Source organism: Podarcis vaucheri (assembly GCF_965113315.1).
Source record: "Podarcis vaucheri genome assembly, chromosome: 11".
Classification (NCBI taxonomy): domain Eukaryota; kingdom Metazoa; phylum Chordata; class Lepidosauria; order Squamata; family Lacertidae; genus Podarcis; species Podarcis vaucheri.
The window spans coordinates 65,245,981-65,264,144 of NC_138749.1; the positions used below are offsets into that span (position 1 = coordinate 65,245,981).

The 18,164-nt window shown below is 42.3% G+C and overlaps 1 protein-coding gene across 3 annotated transcripts in view; it reads right to left on the reverse strand.

The window, feature by feature from the left end:
- Positions 1–18,164, reverse strand: part of MAMDC2 (MAM domain containing 2) — an 83,357-nt gene that overhangs the window by 25,694 nt on the left and 39,499 nt on the right. For all 3 annotated transcript variants that reach the window (XM_082241572.1, XM_082241573.1, XM_082241574.1), the window contains 4 exons: positions 8,748–9,004; positions 7,375–7,468; positions 3,510–3,656; positions 1,570–1,835 (listed from right to left, as the gene is read on the reverse strand). In XM_082241572.1, coding sequence (XP_082097698.1) covers positions 1,570–1,835; positions 3,510–3,656; positions 7,375–7,468; positions 8,748–9,004 — 764 coding nt within the window. The remainder of the gene's footprint in view (positions 1–1,569; positions 1,836–3,509; positions 3,657–7,374; positions 7,469–8,747; positions 9,005–18,164) is intronic.

Genomic DNA, 18,164 nt, shown 5'->3' on the forward strand with positions numbered 1-18,164 from the left:
GTTCCTCTTCATCCTGGAGAAGAGTGACTAGTGGGGTGCCACAGGGTTCTGTCTTGGGCCCGGTCTTATTCAACATCTTTATCAACGACTTGGATGATGGACTCAAGGGCATCCTGATCAAATTTGCAGATGACACCAAACTGGGAGGGGTGGCTAACACCCCAGAGGACAGGATCACACTTCAAAACGACCTTGACAGATTAGAGAACTGGGCAAAAATAAACAAGATGAATTTTAACAGGGAGAAATGTAAAGTATTGCACTTGGGCAAAAAAAATGAGAGGCACAAATACAAGATGGGTGACACCTGGCTTGAGAGCAGTACATGTGAAAAGGATCTAGGAGTCTTGGTTGACCACAAACTTGACATGAGCCAACAGTGTGACGCGGCAGCTAAAAAAGGCAATGCAATTCTGGGCTGCATCAATAGGAGTATAGCATCTAGATCAAGGGAAGTAATAGTGCCACTGTATTCTGCTCTGGTCAGACCTCACCTGGAGTACTGTGTCCAGTTCTGGGCACCACAATTCAAGAAGGACACTGACAAACTGGAACGTGTCCAGAGGAGGGCAACCAAAATGGTCAAAGGCCTGGAAACGATGCCTTATGAGGAACGCCTAAGGGAGCTGGGCATGTTTAGCCTGGAGAAGAGGAGGTTAAGGGGTGATATGATAGCCATGTTCAAATATATAAAAGGATGTCACATAGAGGAGGGAGAAAGGTTGTTTTCTGCTGCTCCGGAGAAGCGGACACGGAGCAATGGATCCAAACTACAAGAAAGAAGATTCCACCTAAACATTAGGAAGAACTTCCTGACAGTAAGAGCTGTTCGACAGTGGAATTTGCTGCCAAGGAGTGTGGTGGAGTCTCCTACTTTGGAGGTCTTTAAGCAGAGGCTTGACAACCATATGTCAGGAGTGCTCTGATGGTGTTTCCTGCTTGGCAGGGGGTTGGACTCGATGGCCCTTGTGGTCTCTTCCAACTCTATGATTCTATGATTCTATGATTCTAAGAAGAAGAAGAAGAAGCCTTATTTCATGTAATAGACAAACAATTTGCAGAGAGTGCAGCACATCACCACCCCTACCAGAAATGCTTGTGCTAATGGAGACTTATCAGTGCTCAATAATTCCACAAGTAAAGAATTGCAGCCCCCCCCCCCCTGCCCAGGCCTTCAAGCAGCCAAACACAATAAGGTTGTCACACGACTAGGCAAAACTATATTGTCCATTATTGGCTCCTTTCTTTTCTTAACCTCAGTTGTAGGGTTCTCAATAGGAAAGTTTAAATTGAGGTGAACCCTATAGCAAATAGGTAGTGGCTGGTGTCTCTCTTTCCTGGGAGAGGTGCTCATATTGTATCCAATTTAAATATCAAATTTTGGTTTGATTAATTGGGAAATTGCCTTTAGAACCAATTTCTACTCAACCCATTTAGTGGCTAAATCTTTATCTGTGATCACATTCCCATCTGTCAGGGAAGTTTCAATGGAAAATAATAGAAGGGGGAAAATATCATGCCTTACTTTGGAACCCTGCAATCTGACATACAGAAATTACTGGTCATTACCTTGGCAGGCATGGGCTTTTTGAAGCTAATCTCCACTTGCGTCCAGACTCCTCTGGGAGTTTCCAAGACAGACCAGATTTTCTCTTGTACCACATGGTTCTCTTCAAAGATGTAAACAGCCAGGGCATCAGTCATTTTGAAAAAGCCATATAAGGCATAATAGAACCGCAGACAATACTGTAAATTTCCTGGCAAAGTAGTGCTGTATAAACGGCCAATGTACCCAGGTTGTGATGTAAACTTTGTATTCGCTAGCAAGTAGTAACCTGCAAAACAATGCAATGTTAAAAAACATTTCTGGCCAACTCATTCCATCACCTCATTTTAGGACACTTTTAGGCATTTCATTGGATTCTAGATTTACAGAAAATTTCTGCTGGCATAGTTGCAAGTTATAACCATTACTGATTATATAACACCATGTTTCTAAATGAGTGTTTGAAAGAAAACCTCCCAAATAAGTTTCACCTATATCGCATTTAGCCAACTACCAGGTGTTATTGAAGATCAAGACATTTCAATCTTACTGGCTTCACCAGTTCAGGTGGCAGCTGACTCGGCTCCAAGGTCCTCCAGACGTGACGCTAAATCACACAACACATTTCCCCCAAGCAGCTCCTCAGTAGATATTAAAGCTCTATTGAACACATTGTCGGATACTGAATTATAGTTTAGATCATATTGCTGTGTCACTGACCACACTTCACTGCTCACCAGATTGACAGTGCAATCCTATGCAATCCTATTCAGAAGTGAGTAACACCCACTGAGTTCAATGGGGCTTATTCCCAGGTGAGTACAGACTGCAGGTTAAGCCAGTCTCTATCTGAAGTAGTTTGGTAAAATTCATTTTTACCAGAAAAGGTATTCTGAGGTAAAGTAACAAAGATTCTCATGGCACCTTAAATACTATAATATGCATTATGGAAGATAATAGATACCCACTTCACCAGATACATGAAGTATAATCCCAAAATGGCAGGCAGACGTACACACAGGTAGAGAGGAATGAGGTCAGAGAAAATGCTATTTATGAGAGTTCTTAAATAGTACTTCATTTACTAAGCCTTTAATGAAGCAGCTGTTAACAGGGGATTTTGGACTTAAAGCAACTTCAGAATATCAAGGAATTGCATTTATCACTTGATCTTGATTTCAGTCACCACCATGTGACCGCTGATTCTCTTCTCAGAAAACTGATGGGGCACGAAAGCCGAGCTAAACACCTTTTAGTCAGTTTTTATAATAGCTATTCAAACCTCAGCCCATGTGTGCCATCTCCTCCAGCTGCCCAGAAACAATATTTTCTGGTGTTTGTCCATAGTAAATCACTGATCCTGTTTTTGCCTTTCAGGTAAGTAAAAACTTATTATGTGTATCATATTATTTGTTATATTACTGGTTATCAAACTTGAATTTACTCATCTGCAGTGTATGCAATATCTGCAATTTATCATGTGTCCCACACTTTCATTACCCATTCTTCTTTGGAGGAATGTCCAGTGTTTCCCAAACCCCTAAAAAATACCCTGTAACTGAGAAACATTAAGCTGAGGGAGAATTGCATTTTGGAGGCTGGGCAGTTCCCACAGGTCCAAACCGAGCCATCCCACCAGCTTCTCAGTACCTTAATCCCCTGCGATTAGTAGTGCTAGATCCCCTGTCCCCTCCTATTTATACCAGCTTCTCTCCCCCCCCCCGCCCCCAGAAGGCATTTCACCAGAATATAGTGATGCCTGTTTTGGTGCTCTGGCTTTTGTTTCATGGGCTGCTGTTGTCTATTCTTTGTGCCAACCTAAGAAAAATAGTTTGGAAAAATTGCTGGGAGTTCCAGAATTCCCACAAAACTTTCATGGCAATGTGCGATTGGGTTCAGAACATTGAGGTACTTCATCTGTATGTTCTGCTTGTTCTTCAGGTTAAGAAGATTTGTCACTTACCCATGCCAGTAGTATGGTCTCCTGGCCTGTATGCATTAGGCTTTACTTTGACCCTGCTCCAGCCAGGGCCATCCTTGCGATCCTGATAAAAATTACACAGATCCTCCTCAAAACTGCAACTTGCCTGTGAAGGACTGAAGGAAATTTCTGAAAGGTAGTTAGGAGAAAGGAAGAGATAAAATGAATTTGCATGGTAAGCAAGCGTACACAGAGCAATACAAGCATTAGAACAACAATGCATCAAGACAACAATCCATGTTGTTTTATTTGTTCATTAACGGCAGCTGTACATATTATCCAAGGCAGACAGATGTGAAGACGCTCTTTCGGTTAAAAGGTCCCTCTGCACCCACCTGGGCATATGTGGGAGCCATGCAACAGGGCCAGCAGGGGGACGGGAGGTCTGTGCATGCCTCCCATGCTCCCATGCAGCCTTCCCACTCAGGTCATCAGTGCAAGTTGTCTGAACAAGTAAGTAAGAGGGGAGGCTCTTGGGAGATGTGTCCAGACCTCCCATTTCACCTAAGGTCCCATTGCCTGCCCATGGCCTTGGGTACACATGGAAACAGGAAATCAAACCAGTGAACCTATGGAAGTCTGCCTCTACACACTGGACAGAATTAATACCTGCTCTAAATAAATATGGCAAAACTCGAGCGGATATAAACCTCTCACATCTGTATGACAAATTGAGTCGTCTTTATTTCTTTTAAGTATAAAAAATGGCCCATAAAAATTAATAACATATCAAAAAGAATGAAAACTCCTTCAAGATATCATGCTTAAATAGATCCATTTTTGTGCTGTTGCTCCATTTTAAAGATATATGGTAGAAATTTAAAGTTTTCAATGTGACAGCCCTCTAACATATAAAAAACACATAAATCAATATTTCTCTAAGAGAACAGATCCAACATCAGTTAAGAATTACCAGCCTATATCTCCTTAATAACGATTACAAAATATTTGCACACATACTAGCAAATAGATTGAAATGCATATTGAAAGAGTATATTCATGAGGATAAAGCAGGATTTCTCCCAGGGTGCCACATGAAAAATAATATAAGTTATCGGAAATAAGACCTTCAAAGTAAAAGCCTTTGCTGACGACCTGACTATAACAACAGAAAACCCAAAAGAAAGTGTGTCAATAGTGCTAGAAAAGATTACAGAATTTGGGCTAGTCACAGGTTTCAAACTCAATAAAGAAAAAACCAAAATGTTAGTAAAATAAATATGAGGGAGGAGGATAGAAGAGAACTACAACAACTTACAGGACTGACAACTTGTAAAAGAATCAAATATCTAGGAATCTGGATATTGGCAAAGAATATAAATCTATATAAAGACAACTATATACCAACCTGAAAGGAAATAAAAAGAAACTGGAAATATGGGACAGGTTAAAATTATCATTCTGGGGTAGGATCTCCCCAATAAAAATGAATGTGTTGCCTAAAATGCTTTTTCTATTCCCAGCCATCCCAGTAGTGGACAGTGTAAAACCTTTTAAGACCTGGCAGAAAGATATAACAAGATTTATTTGGCAGGGCAAGAGGTCGAGAATAAGTTATAAATTACAGAGAAAGAGAAGGTTTTTGCACTGCCAAACTTAGAGTTGTATCATGAAGGTGCATGCCTATCTTGGATTAAGGAATGGATAGTATTGGAGAACACTGACATACTAGACCTAGAGGGCTTTAACAATCATTTTGGTTGGCATGCTTACCTATGTTATGACAAAGCGAGAGTTCACACAGATTTTACGAATCATGTAATAAGAAGGTCCCTATACGCAGTCAGGTTAAAAAACAAGGGTATCTTGGAACAAAAGACACCCTGGTGGTTGTCGCTGACGGAAGCCATAACAGTAAAAAAAGGTTAAAATAATGAATGATTGGGTTACATACAAAGAAATTCTCTGTGAAGAAGGCAACCAATTAAAACTCAATAATTTTGAAGAAATAAAAAGTAGAGTGACTAATTGGTTACAGTATGACCAAATACATGACCTATTCAAACAAAATAAAAAGGGGCTTTAACAAAGAACTTTCAAGATTTGAAAGAGACTTGATATACAATGACGATAAAACACTGTCCAAAATGTATAAAATCTTATTAGAATGATCGGTGAAGGATGAGGAGGTAAAATCTGCCACGATAAAGTGGGCAAGAGATCTACGTCATAACATACAACTTTCAGATTGGCAAAAACTGTGGAGGGAAGACCTTAAATTTACAGCTTGTTATTCTATTAAGGAAAACTACATGAAGGTCTTCTATCGCTGGTATATAACACTGAGGAAATTAGCAATAATGTACAAAAATAATTCAGATCTTTGCTGGAAATGTAAGGAGGCAGTAGAATTGATGTATCATGCCTGATGGACCTGTAAAAAAATGAAGGAATTTTGGGACTTAATTTATAACAAGTTGAAAAAAATGTTTAAAATCTCACTTCCCCCAAAACCTGAGGCATTTCTTTTAGTGATTATCGGGAGGGAGATCCCAAGAGATCTAAATAACTGGAAAAGTGAGACAATACCATCAATAAAAGATTGGCAGATCAAACTGATTGAATACACTGAGATGGATAAATTGATGGGACAGAGAAGGGATCAAGCGAAACAAAAATTTAGCAAAGACTGGAATACATTCAAAGTGAAAGACCACTGTGGAGAATTACAATTTTTGCCTGGTTTAGATTACCGGTAATTATTGTAATGAGAAACATCTAAAAGTAGTGGATAAGCTGGTCACCAACAATCTATATTCACAATGATATGCATTCGACAAAGAATTCTAAAAGAACCAAGTAAGAAGGGGAGGGAAGTCATAGGTAATTAGAACATCAATAAGTCAAAGAATAAAGAATATATTTTTGTTTTTTCTTTATTATGATTTAGAAACAGTTGTACAGTGGTACCTTGGGTGAAGTACTTAATTTGTTCCGGAGGTCCGTTCTTAACCTGAAACTGTTCTTAACCTGAAGCACCACTTTAGCTAATGGGGCCTCCGAGGTACTATTTCTGGGTTAGCAGAGTCTGTAACCTGTAACCTTAAGCGTATGTAATCTGAGGTACCACTGTACATCAACAAGAAATTGAAACTTTATATTGCGATCTTATGTTAAGAAAGCATTTCTGTTGTAAAAAATCAATAAAGATAAATTGTTATATATCCACATATATGGAGAATACCAAGAGCACAGTTTGGCCTGCATCATATTTTTCTGTGATAAATGACACCTGGATCATGTTAGCACTAAAATAGAAAAGGTGGCACAAAGTATTAACAAAACTTGGCAAAATTTGAAACTGTTGAAATACTTATATATCACCCAATTTAAAAATATTATCTATATGCAATTTTGACACCAAATCACCAACGTTTGCTACGTCTGCTACGTTTGGGATTACACATAACAGAAATACAGTGGTACCTCAGGTTACATACGCTTCAGGTTACAGACCCCGCTAACCCAGAAATAGTACCTCGGGTTAAGAATTTTGCTTCAGGATGAGAACAGAAATCACACGGCAGCAGCGGGAGGCCCCATTAGTTAAGTGGTGCTTCAGGTTAAGAACAGTTTCAGGTTAAGTACTTAACCCGAGGTACCACTGTACAATGGAAATACAAATGGAGAGAGTTCTTTTAACTCTGTGGTCATTTGTTATAGGTGACATATTACCATTATTCCCCATTAATGTTGTGTTATTGAGTTACTGATGGTCCCAATTTACACGACTAATTAAATAAAAAAGTTGCACTAAATAAGATACATCTAAGTACAGCACTTGCAAATTCATGTAACATTTTGAAATCTAACAGCAAATCAGAAAACTCAGAGAGGAAATTCATACCTGTCCGATTGCTGCAGAAAACGGGAGAGAAAGAAATGTCATCAAGAGCTATATATCCTCCATTCGCACTGTTGAAAGCAACTTCAAAAATCACCTGGAAACAAAACCCAAGTAGAGAAACTTCATTGTTGTACCAATCAAACTAATAGCTTAATAATGATAGTTTTATTATTTCATTGCAACAAAGCTACGTAACTCCCAATACCACACATGAGAGGGAATGCTTGAAACTACACCCTCCAGGTGTCTGGCAGGAGGACAGGGCATGTGGAGAAGATGACCGTGGCTTAGGGAAAAGCCTCATGGGCCAAATTAGATCCTTGGCGGGCTTAATTTGGTCTGCAGGCCAAGGTTCTTCATGCCTGTTTCAGGGGCAGATGTTCATATAACTCAAATAAAAGGCAACTAATGACCAACAATGGCAGGCAGATTGATATACAGTTGTGTATACAGATTGCTCTGTGCATACATCAGCTTGTGTAAGATTTCATAAGTGCACACCATATGTACAGCATAATGTGTGGCAATTGCACATGCGTCTATTCGCCAGCATTTAACTGTTGGTAGCGAAACTAAACCTGATTGTGCTCATAAATAGAAATATGTGTATCTATCAAAGTTCAAGGTGTTTTTCTTATAGAAGAAATCCAATATGAATATTCTTTTGGGGGAAGTTTGATAGAAGGGTTAGAGTGTTGTTCTAAAACCTGGGAAACCATTGTTCAAATCTGCCATGAGGCTCACTGTCACCACAATGTGTCACTATATTGGGTCAGTTACAGTCTCTCAGCCTAACCAACTTCACAGGGCTGTTATGAAAATAAAATAGGGAGGGAGCTCTTTGGAGAAAAGTTAGGCTATAAATATAAAAATAATTATTAAAATATATAGTAATTATTTTGGGACGGACCCTTAAACAACATGTGAGTCCATCAGCATGGGAAGACCCCCTCCCCACCCTGAGCCATCACAAGCCGTATGGTCATTCCATGCAGAACATTGTGAAGAAGGACTTTCCACAAAGCTGTCTGAACTGCACTGATCACCCATAATTTTTCTAGGGTTCATCCTAGAAATTGATCATATCTTCTAGAAAAAGCAATTTATTCTATTTAGTATTTTAATACACTGTTTAATGCATCAAGTCTGTACACACACTCCATGGCTGCATGTTAAACATAGTTTTCACAGCAATATTGGAGAGAGAGCAATTTGTCAGAAGACATCTACTTTCAAGTGGAACATTCAAGTTGTATGAGTTTTAACTATTCATATTGAAGAAAAGAGAATGGCATAAAAAAGTCACTTTCATGTGATAGTACTTTTCAAACTGTAGAATAAGCAAGTGTGCAGTTCAGTATTGGGAGCCTTACCTCCATTGGATATGGTGCACTGAAGTCAACTTCTCCTAAGACCCAATCCTTACTCACAGAACCATCTGCTTTCCAAAGTTCTTCATAAAAGCCATTTATGTCTCTCATGTAGACAGTGAATACAATTCCACTTTCCTGCTGCACTTGGTAATAAAAGGACAAGCAGCCTGACATGGGAGTTGTTGTCCTAGGTGAGACCAGCTGAGCCACTTCCTGGAAATGTTTGACATAGAGAGAGTCCACATACATGTAATGACCTAAAAATCAGAGAAGCTTCTTTTAATGCTTAATGAAATGGCTTCTGCAACATATAAACAGTGGGAAGTAAATTGGATGTGTTACTTTTTATAAACAACAAATACTGAGCATTCTACTTCAAGTTTTTCAGGAATGCCAGTGCAAATATTTGGAGCATTATGGGAAGATGCCAGACACAGTGTAAAAATGCAAGCTATACCAGTTTTCCTGTTCAGGTTGGCTGACAGAGGTGCCATCAAGAAACAAAGAGACAGCAAGAGTAACAGGCCATTAAGATTAATTGACAATGCAAATACTGTCCCCACCCCCATGCGTGGACAGAGACAGGAGAACTGGGAGGGGGAGGCTGACATGATGTAACCACAGGAGAGAACAGTGGCCTTTGCAGGAGTTTTACTAAAAGAGCAGGAAGGAAGGAGGGGCAGAACTCCACGTGGGATGCTGGAAGAGGCTTCGTGGAGAAACCTGGGTGCATAGCTGGCTTCTGCTCTGGACCCAAGCTTGCTGAAGCCATGGGAGATGCAACAACAGGCACCTTGAGGTGCAATGTTCTGCACTCCTTCCATCAACGCTCAGGTATAATAAATATGTGTAATAATAATAATAATAATAATAATAAATTTATTTGTACCCCACCCATTTGGCTGGGTTTCCCCAGCCACTCTGGGTAGCTTTCAACAGAATATTAAAATACAATAGTCTATTAAACATTAAAAGCTTCCCTAAACAGAGCTGCCTTCAGATGTCTTCTAAAAGTCTGGTAGTTGTTTATCTCTTTGACATCTGGTGGGAGGGTGTTCCACAGGATGGGCGCCACTACCGAGAAGGCCCTCTGCCTGGTTCCCTGTAACTTGGTTTCTCGCAGTGAGGGAACTGCCAGAAGGCCCTCGGAGCTGGACCTCAGCGTCCGGGCAGAATGATGGGGGTGGAGATGCTCCTTCAGATATACTGGACCGAGGCTGTTTAGGGCTTTAAAGGTCAACACCAAATACTTTGAATTGTGCTCAGAAACGTACTGGGAGCCAATGTAAATAAATCTTAGTTCATAAAGACACTGTAGCCTCCATTGTGTCCTGATCTTCCAGCCAAAACACAACCCTGGAACTCCCTGGAATCCTTTTAGTTCTGTGTCATACAGCATATCATCCAAACAAACCTTGGCTACAGGTCACAGGTAATAAGGAGAGAGCTTAAGCAGGATCCCTGGTTCAAACAACAAACTAAGGTTCCCCCAAAGCTTCCTGGGAACAGTTGGCTGTTATAAGTGCCAACAGTTGTTAAGAGACCCTGGTTCCCCTCACAGTACTGCAGTTCTCAGAGTTCCCTATGAAGAGGAATTGATTGTTAAATCATTCTGAGAAATTGTAGTTCAGGGAGGGTAACAGGGCTGTCCTAACCTCTCTCTATAACAAACTACAGCTCCCAGAACTCCCTGGGGGCAGCAATGACTGTTGACAGTGGTATCAGGGTGCATGAAATGTATGGTGTGAATGGCCAAGCCCAGCTCTGGTTCAGCTGCCCCACCATGCTGACCTGAAAGGACCAGGGAAGACCAAAGGAGCTACCATCTCCTCCAGAGCCAGCACATTTGCAGTGAACCATCGTTTGGCTGAGTGTGACATGACAATCAGACCACGATGGACTAATACATATGCAGAAAGGCGATCCATTTAGATTTTCCACCTCAGGCACACATACAAAAATACTGGGCCAGGCTGACCTAGTTAAGCACCACGGCTGCTTGTAGTCTCAAAGTTTAAAAACTATTTCATTGAGGAGATGGGGTAAAGAGGGAGAGAGGAAAATATCAGACATTAGTCAAGCTAACGTGCATAAAAACTGTGGGGCTAGAAACTAAAACAACAACATGTTTCATCATGAAAAGTTTTTGTGTTGTATTGTGTATACTTGTTGCTAGGGAGGAATTATACAACAGTAGCAGAAGTAACTGGCTCATTTTTTCAAACTGTCAACTTTTAGTTACTGGCCACTTCTCTTCTGGATTATGAAAAGACTTGGCTTTACAGTGGGCGCCTCTTTTTATGGTGCTGGCAAACTCCTGCTTCCCGGTGCATTTCCAACACAGATTTTATGTTGACCATAATTCAATCAGGACATCTTTTTTCCCTTCTTTAAAGGTGCAACCAATTAGTAAAACCTAAGCCAAATTATATGGAACAATTTTGTCCAAAACCAAAGCATAATGCTGGATCGAAAAAGATTTAGAAATGTCTGGGCTATGTGTACTCAGCACCAAAAAGTGTGACCAGGCAAGGTGCTGGGGCCACTTTCTACCTCTCTGGAATTCTAAGAACTCACTCACCTCCTATTTATTCTTTTTCCCTCTATGGTAACCATTCTCGTGGGAGTTTGTTGCAATATCCATTTCTAATTCTATACACAGAAAGTTGTATTCTGTGACCATACAGAATACAAAGACAGGAGCTCAATTCGTTAGTATTTACCCAAAGTAAATAAACAGATCTTTATAACTAATTTACTGCATTGATAGGTTATAATCAAGTATCTGAACCAGAGTACAATATGTCTTTAAAACTAGCCCTGAGACATCCCACTTCTAGTATTTTTCATTGTTAAAATGTGTTTTTAGCGCAAAAAGGTGACAAAGAACTATGCTATATTACCCTGTGTTGATAGAACATCGAATAATTCCACGTGTCTTTAAAATGCAGTTGTTGTTACTATTATTATTTATTGAATTTATATACTGCCCTATACTTGAAGCTTTCAGGGCAGTTCACATAAAAGGATCACAGTATATAAAATAAAAATAAGAGCAATTACCCAATAATACCTTCCTCCCCCCAAAAGAGCCACATTTTAAAAGGGTGTGGGGTGTTGATCAGGTCAACCCAAGGCCTGGTTAAGAAGGAACGTTTCTGCCCAGCGCCTAAAGGTGTCTAGTGAAGGCGCCAGGTGAACTTCCCGGGGGAGAGCATTCCACAGACGGGGAGCCACTGCAGAGAAGGCTCATTCTCGAGTTGCCACCCTCTGCACCTCTCAAGGGGGAGGCACACAAAGGGCGGCCTCGGAAGATGATCTCAGGGTCCAGGTAGGTTCATATGAAGACAGGCGGTCCTTGAGGTATTGTGGTCCTGAGCCATTTAAAGCTTTATAGGTCAAAACTAGCACTTTGAATTGGGCCCAGAAACTAATCGAAAGCCAGTGCAGTTGGACCATAGAATCATAGAATCATAGAATCATAGAATCATAGAGTTGGAAGAGACCACAAGGGCCATCGAGTCCAACCCCCTGCCAAGCAGGAAACACCATCAGAGCACTCCTGACATATGGTTGTCAAGCCTCTGCTTAAAGACCTCCAAAGTAGGAGACTCCACCACACTCCTTGGCAGCAAATTCCACCGTCGAACAGCTCTTACTGTCAGGAAGTTCTTCCTAATGTTTAGGTGGAATCTTCTTTCTTGTAGTTTGGCTCCATTGCTCCGTGTCCGCTTCTCTGGAGCAGCAGAAAACAACCTTTCTCCCTCCTCTATGTGACATCCTTTTATATATTTGAACATGGCTATCATATCACCCCTTAACCTCCTCTTCTCCAGGCTAAACATGCCCAGCTCCCTTAGCCGTTCCTCATAAGGCATCGTTTCCAGGCCTTTGACCATTTTGGTTGCCCTCCTCTGGACACGTTCCAGTTTGTCAGTGTCCTTCTTGAATTGTGGTGCCCAGAACTGGACACAGTACTCCAGGTGTGGTCTGACCAGAGCAGAATACAGTGGCACTATTGCTTCCCTTGATCTAGATGCTATACTCCTATTGATGCAGCCCAGAATTGCATTGCCTTTTTTAGCTGCCGCGTCACACTGTTGGCTCATGTCAAGTTTGTGGTCAACCAAGACTCCTAGATCCTTTTCACATGTACTGCTCTCAAGCCAGGTGTCACCCATCTTGTATTTGTGCCTCTCATTTTTTTTGCCCAAGTGCAATACTTTACATTTCTCCCTGTTAAAATTCATCTTGTTTATTTTTGCCCAGTTCTCTAATCTGTCAAGGTCATTTTGAAGTGTGATCCTGTCCTCTGGGGTGTTAGCCACCCCTCCCAGTTTGGTGTCATCTGCAAATTTGATCAGGATGCCCTTGAGTCCATCATCCAAGTCGTTGATAAAGATGTTGAATAAGACCGGGCCCAAGACAGAACCCTGTGGCACCCCACTAGTCACTCTTCTCCAGGATGAAGAGGAACCATTGATGAGCACCCTTTGGGTTCGGTCAGTCAGCCAGTTACAAATCCACTGAGTGGTAGCATAGTCAAGACCGCATTTTACCAGCTTCTTTACAAGAATATCATGGGGCACCTTGTCAAATGCCTTGCTGAAATCAAGGTAGGCTACATCCACTGCGTTCCCTTCATCTACCAGGCTTGTAATTCTGTCAAAAAACGAGATCAGGTTAGTCTGACATGACTTATTTTTCAGAAATCCATGCTGACTATTGGTGATCACAGCATTCCTTTCTAGGTGCTCACAGACTGTTTGCTTAATGATCTGCTCCAGAATCTTCCCTGCTATTGATGTCAGACTGACTGGGCGGTAATTATTTGGGTCCTCTCTTTTCCCCTTTTTGAAAATAGGGACAACATTTGCCCTCCTCCAGTCTGCCGGGACTTCGCCTGTTCTCCAGGAATTCTCAAAGATGACTGCCAGTGGTTCTGAGATCACATCTGCCAGTTCTTTTAATACTCTTGGATGCAGTTCATCTGGCCCTGGAGACTTGAATACATCTAAACTAGCCAAATATTCTTGTACTATCTCCTTAGTTATTCTGGGTTGTGTTTCCTTTGCTGAATCATTTGCTCCAAATTCTTCAGGTCGGGCATTGTTTTCTTTATCGGAGAAGACTGAGGCAAAGAAGGCATTGAGTAGTTCAGCCCTTTCTGTGTCCCCTGTTTGCATTTCACCATCTTCTCCTCTGAGTGACCCCATTGTTTCTTTGTTCTTCCTTTTGCTACGAGCATACCCATAAAAGCCTTTTTTGTTGCTTTTAACCTCTCTAGCAAGCCTGAGTTCATTCTGTGCTTTAGCTTTTCTGACTTTGTGTCTACACGTGCTGGCTATTTGTTTGAATTCCTCTTTGGTGGTTTCCCCCCTTTTCCATTTTTTGTACACATCCTTTTTTAATCTTAATTCAGTTAAAAGTTCTTTAGATAGCCACCCTGGCTTCTTTAGGCACCTTCCATGTTTCCGTCTCATTGGTATTGCCTGACGTTGTGCTTTTAGTTTCTCCCTCTTAACAAACTCCCAGCCATCATGAACTCCCTTTCCTTTTAGTATTGTTGTCCATGGGATCTCACCCAGCACTTCCCTAAGTTTTATGAAGTCGGCTTTCTTAAAGTCAAGAAATTGAGTCCTAGTATGCTTGGCTGCTCCTTTCCGCTGTATAGTAAACTTCAGAAGAGCATGATCACTCGCGCCTAATGATCCTTCCACTTCTACCCCACTAACCAGGTCATCAACATTGGTTAGGACCAGATCTAAAATGGCTGTTCCTCTTGTTGCTTCTCCCACTTTCTGGACAATGAAGTTGTCTGCAAGGCCAGTGAGGAATCTGTTTGACCTTATGCTCTTGGCTGAGTTTGACGTCCAACAAATATCCGGGTAATTGAAGTCCCCCATTACTACTATCTCCCTTCCTTTTGCATGCTTGGCCATCTGTTCCAGGAAGGCATCATCTATGTCCTCCGTTTGGCTTGGGGATCTATAGTAAACTCCCACAATGAGGTCTCTGTTATTCTTCTCTCCCTTAATTTTGAACCAAATACTCTCACTTTGGCTTTGAGGATCTAAATCTTGGATCTCTTCACAGGTATACACATCCCTGACATATAACGCCACTCCTCCTCCTTTCTTGTCTGGTCTGTTTCTCTGAAATAGATTGTATCCCCCCATTATTACATTCCAATCGTGGGACTTATCCCACCAGGTTTCAGTGATGCCTATTATGTCATATTTAGTTTGCTGTACCAAGAGCTCAAGCTCATCTTGTTTATTTCCCATGCTTTGCGCATTAGTGTACAGACATTGAAGTCCATTAATCATTCCCCCATGTCTCTTATTTAAGGATTTTTTCCTCCCACCACTAGGTCCACGTGCTGTTTGCTCCATTTGGTCTATGACATTTGGATGATCATCTTCATTAATTGATAGACTCCTACCTTCAGGAGCACTGTCTCCCTCCCCCACATTAGTCAGTTTAAAGCCCTCCTGATGAGGTTTCTGAGATTTTTGGCAAAAACATTTCTCCCAACCGTTGTGAGGTGCAGCCCATCACTTGCCAGAAGTCCATCTTCAAGAAACTGCAGTCCGTGATCTAAGAATCCAAACCGTTCCTGTTTACACCATTTGCGAAGCCAGCTGTTCACTTCCACTATTTTCCCCTCTCTCCCTGGGCCACGTCGTTCAACTGGGAGGACAGATGAGATGACAATTTGTGCATTTAGTTGCTTCAATTTCCTGCCGAGAGCCTCGTAGTCTCTTTTGATCTTCTGGAGGCTATTGCTTGCAGTGTCATTGGTTCCCACATGAACCAAGAGGAAGGGGTATTTGTCATTGGGTTTTATGATTCCTTGCAGTCGTTCAGTTACATCTTGGATCTTAGCCCCGGGGAGACAGCACACTTCCCGAGACATCTTGTCAGGCCCACAGATCACTGCTTCTGTTCCCCTCAGTAGGGAATCCCCTATCACCACTACACGCCTCCTCTTGGGTTTGGTCGGGGTTCTTTCGTGAGCTGTCCGTTCCAAGGTCGCCTGCACATTCCCTGAGGACTGACTTTGCTGCTCGTCTTCATATACCTGATCGACTGTAATGAGGGAGAGATCCTCAAATGGAGTCTGCTCTTCGTCTTCCATGCTAGGGGAGAGGACCTCAAAGCGATTGTGTATTTCTAAGCAATCAGAGTGAACCCTGGGCCTCCTACTTCTTTGAGTCACGTTTCTCCATATATCTGGCTCCTGTGTTGGTGAACTAGACTCCTCAGGGGAGTCCCCTGTCTCCTCCTTGGTGGAGACGGTGTGCTCTGTTGCTTCCAAGAAGAGCTCCAGCTCTCTAATTCTTTGGAGCGTAGCTACACGTTCCTCCAGTTGCTGGACTTTGTCTTTTAAGAGGGCAATCAACATGCAATTGCTGCAGGTAAAGCTGCCTGCAACCTTTGGCAAGATGGCAAACATTGCGCAGGAATCGCAGGCGACTGCAGCTGTTCCCTCCCCTTCCATCTTGAGATCGTGTCGTTGGGGTTGGCTACAGAGGTCCTCCATCATAAAAAGCTTGAAGACAGGACAAATACACAAAAAAAACACCTAGATCTCCCCTAACAACGTTTGAGACTAGCTCCCCTAAATCTAAAAGATGGATTTAACTGCGCGCGCCGCTAGGCGCGCACCGCTGCCCTGCAAACTCTGATAAGCTCCTCCCACAGCTAATCCCCTGCCTCAACAGAAACCCTGCCCCCTCTGACCTTTACACAGGGAAAACAGCTAATCAGCCACCAAGAAACACACACACACAAGAAAACCCTTTTTGCTCCTTCTTCAACTGCTTCCCTGCAAACTCTGATAAGCTCCTCCCACAGCTAATCCCCTGCCTCAACAGAAACCCTGCCCCCTCTGACCTTTACACAGGGAAAACAGCTAATCAGCCACCAAGAACACACACACACAAGAAAACCCTTTTTGCTCCTTCTTCAACTGCTTCCCTTCAAACTCTGATAAGCTCCTCCCACAGCTAATCCCCTGCCTCAACAGAAACCCTGCCCCCTCTGACCTTTACACAGGGAAAACAGCTAATCAGCCACAAGGAAACACACACACACAAGAAAACCCTTTTTGCTCCTTCTTCAACTGCTTCCCTGCAAACTCAGGGACCAGGATTGATGTAATATGCACAAACCGTCAGCAACCTGGCCACTGAATTCTGCACCAGCTGAAGTTTCCGAACTGTCTTCAGAGGCAACCCTACGTATAACACATTGCAGTAATCTAACCTTGAGGTTACCAGAACATAGACAACAGTAGTTAGGCTACTGTTACTTATGAGCCAGCTCTGTAAATTATTCCTTTCATCTTTCAGCATCATCAAGCATTTAATGTTTCCTGCTCTTCAAGCAGCACTTCAAGCACTCTTCAACTCTAGCACTGCCTTGGAGCAGTGCTAGAGTTGCCATATGTCTGGGAAATCCTGGACATGTCCTCTCTTGGGTGGCCAACATGCCCATCCGGAGGATTTTTAAATTTTAAAGGAAATGCCTGGGTGTTGGGGGAGATTAAATTTGTTGTTTATTTCTGGATTTCTTTGGCTCGAGCAGTTTGGGCTCCGGCTGCTCTGCACGCTGCAGCCACTGCCAGCCCCAGCCAAAGAAAGCGGCTGCAGGTCTGGTGGGGCTGGGCCCCTCCTTCCCAGCTGGGCTGTCCCTTTTTTGCTCTTTAAGATATAGCAACCCTAAGTAAGTGCCACGCATTTTAACAGCAGGAACAACAAAAAGATGCGAGGACTGCATACCCTTGAGTGCTGGCTTGGAGTCTGGAAGAAGTTTATTATAATAAAACACCTCCTCCTAGCCTGTGGCGCTTCATCAATTCTATAATCAGTGCTGAAATAAATGTCAAAAATCCCTGGAAAATGCATTATTTCTTTGCTTGAGGTAAAACAATGGTTCTCTTCCTACAAGAGATTATCACTACATTGCACTATTTCCCCCATATACGTTCTTTCTTTAATCTTTATGTGGTCTCGGCAGCCACTCCCAGTCACCACTCTAGCTGCCGCATTCTGGATTAGTTGTAGTTTCTGGGTCACCTTTAAAGGTAGCCCCACATAGAGCGCATTGCAGTAGTCCAAGTGAGAGATAACTAGAGCATGCACCACTCTGACAAGACAGTCCACAGTCAAGTAGGGTCTCACCTGCATACCAGATGGAGCTGATAAACAGCTGCCCTGGACACAGAATTGACCTGCACCTCCATGGACAGCTGGGAGCCCAAAATGACTCCCAGGCTGCACACCTGGTCCTTCAGGGGCACAGTTACCCCATTCAAGACCAGGGAGTCCTTCACACCTGCCTGCCCCGTCCCCCCAAAACAGTACATCTGTCTTGTCAGGATTCAGCCTCAATCTGTTTGCTGCTATTCAT